The sequence below is a fragment of the Oncorhynchus keta genome, chromosome 10 (genome assembly GCF_023373465.1).
Source record: "Oncorhynchus keta strain PuntledgeMale-10-30-2019 chromosome 10, Oket_V2, whole genome shotgun sequence".
NCBI classification, from domain to species: domain Eukaryota; kingdom Metazoa; phylum Chordata; class Actinopteri; order Salmoniformes; family Salmonidae; genus Oncorhynchus; species Oncorhynchus keta.
Genome location: NC_068430.1, coordinates 18,004,572 through 18,010,571, shown reverse-complemented (window position 1 = coordinate 18,010,571; position 6,000 = coordinate 18,004,572). Strand labels below are relative to the sequence as shown.

The 6,000-nt window shown below is 47.8% G+C and overlaps 1 protein-coding gene across 5 annotated transcripts in view; it reads right to left on the bottom strand.

Annotated features, from left to right (window-relative positions):
* The window catches only part of LOC118389629 (SLIT-ROBO Rho GTPase-activating protein 2-like), a 179,993-nt gene that overhangs the window by 48,173 nt on the left and 125,820 nt on the right, over positions 1 to 6,000 (bottom strand). For all 5 annotated transcript variants that reach the window (XR_008144391.1, XM_052526582.1, XM_052526584.1 and 2 more), the window contains exon 4: positions 582 to 744. Coding sequence is in view for 4 of the 5 variants with exons in the window: in XM_052526582.1 (XP_052382542.1) it covers positions 582 to 744 (163 nt within the window). In the remaining variant the exon portion in view is untranslated. The remainder of the gene's footprint in view (positions 1 to 581; positions 745 to 6,000) is intronic.

The following is a 6,000-nucleotide window of genomic DNA, read 5'->3' as shown; positions in this document are numbered from 1 at the left end:
TTCATTTGTTGGGTGCTTATATTTGTCCTACGTCACAAATGTACATGTGTGTATTAATAAGTACTGTAGGTGTGAATTGGAAATGTTTTTGCATATCCCTACTCCCCCTGAGACACCCTTGGAGAGTGGTGTCACAGCCAGGGTCTGCCATTATCAACAGCGACCCTGGAGCAATTAGGGTTCAGTGCCTTGGTCACGGGCATATCGGCAGAGTTTTCACCTTGCCGGCTCGGGGAATTCAAACTAGCGACTGTTTAGTTACTGGCCCAACGCCCTAACGGCTAAGCTACCTGTCGCCCAAAAGGAGGCGAGGACAGGGGAGTTAACAAAACCAATTGAGAATCTCCCAGGGAGGGAGATAACGGTGGGTAAATTGTCAGAGGTGTTTGTTTTTGGGACAGAGAGAGACAGAGATAGAGAGTGTGCTGACATAGCAGTGGGTCGAACCCATGAGGCAGCGGCCTAGACCGTTACGCCACGCTATGTACGCCCATGTGTTATGTTATGTGTGGCTGTGGTGTGTGTTGTGGTGTGCATTTGTGTTTGACGTGCATGTGCACGTGTGCTCCCGTGTGTGATACCTTTTTGAAGAGTCGTCCGGAGTCCTCGCTAACCTGGGCGAAGCGTGGTATGATGTTATTGAGGTAGAGGTCAGACAGGGTAGCGTGGTCTCGGCTCTCCCTCTTCACCTGACTCAACAACAGGTTCCAACAGTTAACTGGAGACAGTACACTCTGCTCCTTCCTACACACACAGGGAGGGAGGGAGGGAGGGAGGGAGGGAGACAGACAGACAGACAGACAGACAGACAGAGAATTTAGTACACCACAAACACTATATTACATCAGTACTCCGTGTTCAGCACCTGTTAAGCAGGGCATAATGCATCAAAAGTCTCTCCTCTCAGCAAAACAACTAAAGTTAGAAGTAAGGAACAACCAGTAAAATGTTGAAACAAGAGCGAGCCAGAGAGATGAAGAGGGAGAGACAGACACTTTATTGAAATATGACTGACAGCTCGTGTACACTAGATTGCGGTAAATGGCCGTGGGCCACTTAGACCTCCCAGAGTGAATCGCTTGTGGCCGTGCTGGAAGCATATAGCAAGCAACATGTTTGATTGTGCGTCAAGAATTCAGCACAGCAAGTTTGTATGAAGGTCTGGTTATTAAATGGGTAAACAGTTTAATCCATTCTCCATTTCATGAATTAATTCACAGGTATATAGTAATATGCTCTAAAACGCTCTGTAAATATTTCCTTAACTCTATTTTCCTAAAACTGCATTGCTGGTTAAGGGCTTGTAAGTAAGCATTTCACGGTAAGGTTGTCTGTCTGTCTGTCTGTCTGTCTGTCTGTCTGTCTGTCTGTCTGTCTGTCTGTCTGTCTTCCCACCTGGTTACACAACCTTGTGTGTTTCCTCTATTGACGTACCATGTGACATCCTTCATCCTCTACCCTGACGGAACCATCATCACCTCTGACCCTAACACATCACATGTTCACCCACACACACCCATGTGTTGTATTTGGCTGGACTGCCTGGATGTTTCCTCTAGTTAAATCTTCCTCCAGTGGGTCATACATTCCTGCAGCATTAGAGACATGGAGGGGGCAGGAGAGAAGAGGACTGAAGCAACCTGAGGTCCAGTTCTCCTCCACATTCAGCTCCTTTAGTGTTGTTGCCTCTGTGCCACAGATACACAGAAACACACAGGGCAGCTGTCTCCACGGAGTCACCACACACACAAAAACTGAAAATGTCAGATTCCAGCATGGCACCAGAGCTGAGCTGTAGCAGATGCAGTGGAGCTGTTAGAGACCCAGATGTGGAGAGAGAGGGGGGAGTGAAAGAGAGAGAGGGGGGCGTGAAAGAGAGAGAGGGGGGAGTGAAAGAGAGAGAGAGGGGAGTGAAAGAGAGAGGGGGGGTGAAAGAGAGAGAGAGGGGAGTGAAAGAGAGAGAGGGGGGAGTGAAAGAAAGAGAGGGGGAGTGAATGAGAGAGAGGGGGAGTGAAAGAGAGAGAGGGGGGAGTGAATGAGAGAGGGGGGTGAAAGAGAGAGGGGGAGTGAAAGAGAGAGAGGGGGGAGTGAAAGAGAGAGAGGGGGAGTGAAAGAAAGAGAGGGGGAGTGAATGAGAGAGAGGGGAGTGAAAGAGAGAGAGGGGGGAGTGAATGAGAGAGGGGGTGAAAGAGAGAGGGGGGAGTGAAAGAGAGAGAGTGGGGAGTGAAAGAGAGAGAGGGGGAGTGAAAGAGAGAGAGGGGAGTGAAAGAGAGAGGGGAGTGAAAGAGAGAGAGGGGGGAGTGAATGAGAGAGAGGGGGGAGTGAATGAGAGAGAGGGGGAGGTGAATGAGAGAGAGGGGGGAGTGAATGAGAGAGGGGGGAGTGAATGAGAGAGAGGGGGGAGTGAATGAGAGAGAGGGGGGAGTGAAAGAGAGAGAGGGGGGAGTGAATGAGAGAGGGGGCTAGGAGACCGGCGAAGTCGAACGGCGAGCACTGCCCGAACAAGGAGAGGCATCGACTTCGAAGTCGTGACTATTGGGAATGTCACGACTTCGAAGTCGATGCCTCTCCTTGTTCGGGCAGTGCTCGGCGTTTGACGTCGCCGGTCTCCTAGCCATCGCCGATCCATTTTTCATTTTCCATTTGTCTTGTCTTGTTTTCCCACACACCTGGTTCTCATTTCCCTCATTATGTGTTGTGTAATTAACCCTCTGTTTCCCCCATGTCTTTGTGTGGTATTGTTTATTCTGTTTCATGTTATGCACACGTTAGTCTGTTGCACTGGGTTATGTTAACCCGTACTGTTATTTCGTGTTCACTTTGCCGTGTGCTTTTGGTTCCCTAAATAAAAGGCTCCGCTGGCTACCCAATATCTGCCAATATCTGCTCTCCTACACCTGACTCCCTTACAGCCATTTACGCATACCTGACAGGGAAACACAAATACAAAGCAAAATGCAGTGCTATCTGGCCCTAAATGGACAGTACACTGTGGCTAACTGTTTGACCATGGTTACTGATCAAAACGTTATAAAAACCTCGACAAAGTACAGGCTCAATGAGCACAGCCTTGCCATTGAGAAGGGTAGACACAGGAAAACCTGGCTCCCTGTAGAGGAAAGGCTGTGCAACCACTGCACCACAGCAGAACCTGAGACAGAGCTGTATTTCCTGACAAAATGTCAAAAATATAAAACAATTAGTGTCATTTCCCCAAATTTGAAACCCTTATTCAAGGTTTCAAAGACCTCTCTGATGAGGATAGGCTACCCGTCCTGTTGGGGGAGGACGCAGAGAGCTGTGGGTTGGCAGCGCACTACATTGCTGCCTACCATAAGTTGAGGGACAGTGTCTGACAGACCAATCAACCTGCACATGTCCTCTACTGTATGCTTATTGTTATTTTTGAATGTATGGTTATTTTGACCCTTGGTTATTGTTGTTACTGTTACTGTCATATTGTAAATATCCCAAGTAAGCTTTGGCAAATATGTACATTGTTACGTCATGCCAACAAAGCAAACTGAATTGAATTGAGAGGGGGAGAGAGAGAGAAAGAGGGAGTGAGAGAGAGAAAGAGAGAGAGAGAGGGAGAGAGAGGGGTAGAGAGCGAGAGAGAGTGAGAGAAAGAGGGAGAGAGAGAGAGAAAGAGAGAGAGGGAGAGAGAGAGAAAGAGAGAGAGGGGGGAGAGAGAGAGACAGAGGGGTAGAGAGTGAGATAAAGAGGGAGAGAGAGAGAGAAAGAGAGAGAGGAAGAGAAAGAGAGAGAGAAAGAGAGAGGGAGAGAGAGAGAGCGAGAGAGAGTGAGAGAGAGATGAAAAGGGAGGGACAGAGAGGTTGGTAAAGGTGGTACAGTATGTGATGCTGAAGAAACAGTAGTATTCTCTTCTCTCCTCCCCTCCGCCCACCTCCTCCACCCACTTCCTCTACCCTCCCCTCCACCCACCTCCACCCCTCCCCTCCACCCACCACCTTCACCCTCCTCCTCCACCCTACCCTCCACCCACCGGAGGAGGAAATCCCCCCAAGCATGGATCAGAGAGGGAAGGGGGGGCTGTCTGCAGGAGGCGTCACCTCTCATGGGGTGTGGTTGGAAGTCCACACACACATGCAGACAGGATATTGATCACACACACATCGTGGCAATCATAAGTATGTGTGTGTTTCCACAGGAAAAGTCACCCTGCATGTCCAGCAGATGATCTATTTCAGGGAGAGCCTGATGAACTGGAACTTGGCTTGATGAAAATATCAGCCTGACGAACTGGTACTTGGCTTGATGAAAATATCAGCCTGATGAACTGGTACTTGGCTTGATGAAAATATCAGCCTGATGAACTGGAACTTGGCTTGATGAAAATATCAGCCTGACGAACTGGTACTTGGCTTGATGAAAATATCAGCCTGACGAACTGGAACTTGGCTTGATGAAAATATCAGCCTGACGAACTGGTACTTGGCTTGATGAAAATATCAGCCTGACGAACTGGAACTTGGCTTGATGAAAATATCAGCCTGACGAACTGGTACTTGGCTTGATGAAAATATCAGCCTGACGAACTGGAACTTGGCTTGATGAAAATATCAGCCTGATGAACTGGTACTTGGCTTGATGAAAATATCAGCCTGATGAACTGGTACTTGGCTTGATGAAAATATCAGCCTGATGAACTGGTACTTGGCTTGATGAAAATATCAGCCTGATGAACTGGTACTTGGCTTGATGAAAATATCAGCCTGACGAACTGGTACTTGGCTTGATGAAAATATCAGCCTGACGAACTGGTACTTGGCTTGATGAAAATATCAGCCTGATGAACTGGAACTTGGCTTGATGAAAATATCAGCCTGACGAACTGGTACTTGGCTTGATGAAAATATCAGCCTGACGAACTGGTACTTGGCTTGATGAAAATATCAGCCTGACGAACTGGTACTTGGCTTGATGAAAATATCAGCCTGATGAACTGGTACTTGGCTTGATGAAAATATCAGCCTGACGAACTGGAACTTGGCTTGATGAAAATATCAGCCTGACGAACTGGTACTTGGCTTGATGAAAATATCAGCCTGACGAACTGGTACTTGGCTTGATGAAAATATCAGCCTGACGAACTGGTACTTGGCTTGATGAAAATATCAGCCTGACGAACTGGTACTTGGCTTGATGAAAACATCAGCCTGACGAACTGGTACTTGGCTTGATGAAAATATCAGCCTGACGAACTGGAACTTGGCTTGATGAAAACATCAGCCTGACGAACTGGTACTTGGCTTGATGAAAATATCAGCCTGACGAACTGGTACTTGGCTTGATGAAAACATCAGCCTGACGAACTGGTACTTGGCTTGATGAAAATATCAGCCTGACGAACTGGAACTTGGCTTGATGAAAATATCAGCCTGATGAACTGGAACTTGGCTTGATGAAAATATCAGCCTGATGAACTGGAACTTGGCTTGATGAAAATATCAGCCTGATGAACTGGTACTTGGCTTGATGAAAATATCAGCCTGATGAACTGGAACTTGGCTTGATGAAAATATCAGCCTGATGAACTGGAACTTGGCTTGATGAAAATATCAGCCTGACGAACTGGTACTTGGCTTGATGAAAATATCAGCCTGACGAACTGGAACTTGGCTTGATGAAAACAGCAAAAAAAAGAGGAAGCAAAAGGAAACACGTCAAAGAGAAAGAAAGGAGAAAAGCAGAAGAGAAGAGAAGAGGCGAGAAGCGGAGAGGAGAGAAGAGGAGAAGAGAGAAGAGGAGAGGAGAGGAGAGGAGAGGAGAGGAGAGGAGAGGAGAGAAGAGGCGAGAAGCGGAGAGGAGAGGAGAGAAGAGGAGAGGAGAGAAGAGGAGAGGAGAGGAGAGGAGAGAAGAGGAGAAGAGAAGAGGAGAGAAGCGGAGAGGAGAGAAGAGGGGAGAGAAGAGAAGAGGGAGAGAGAAGAGAAGAGGCGAGAAGCGGAGAGGAGAGAAGAGGAGAAGAGAGAAGAGGAG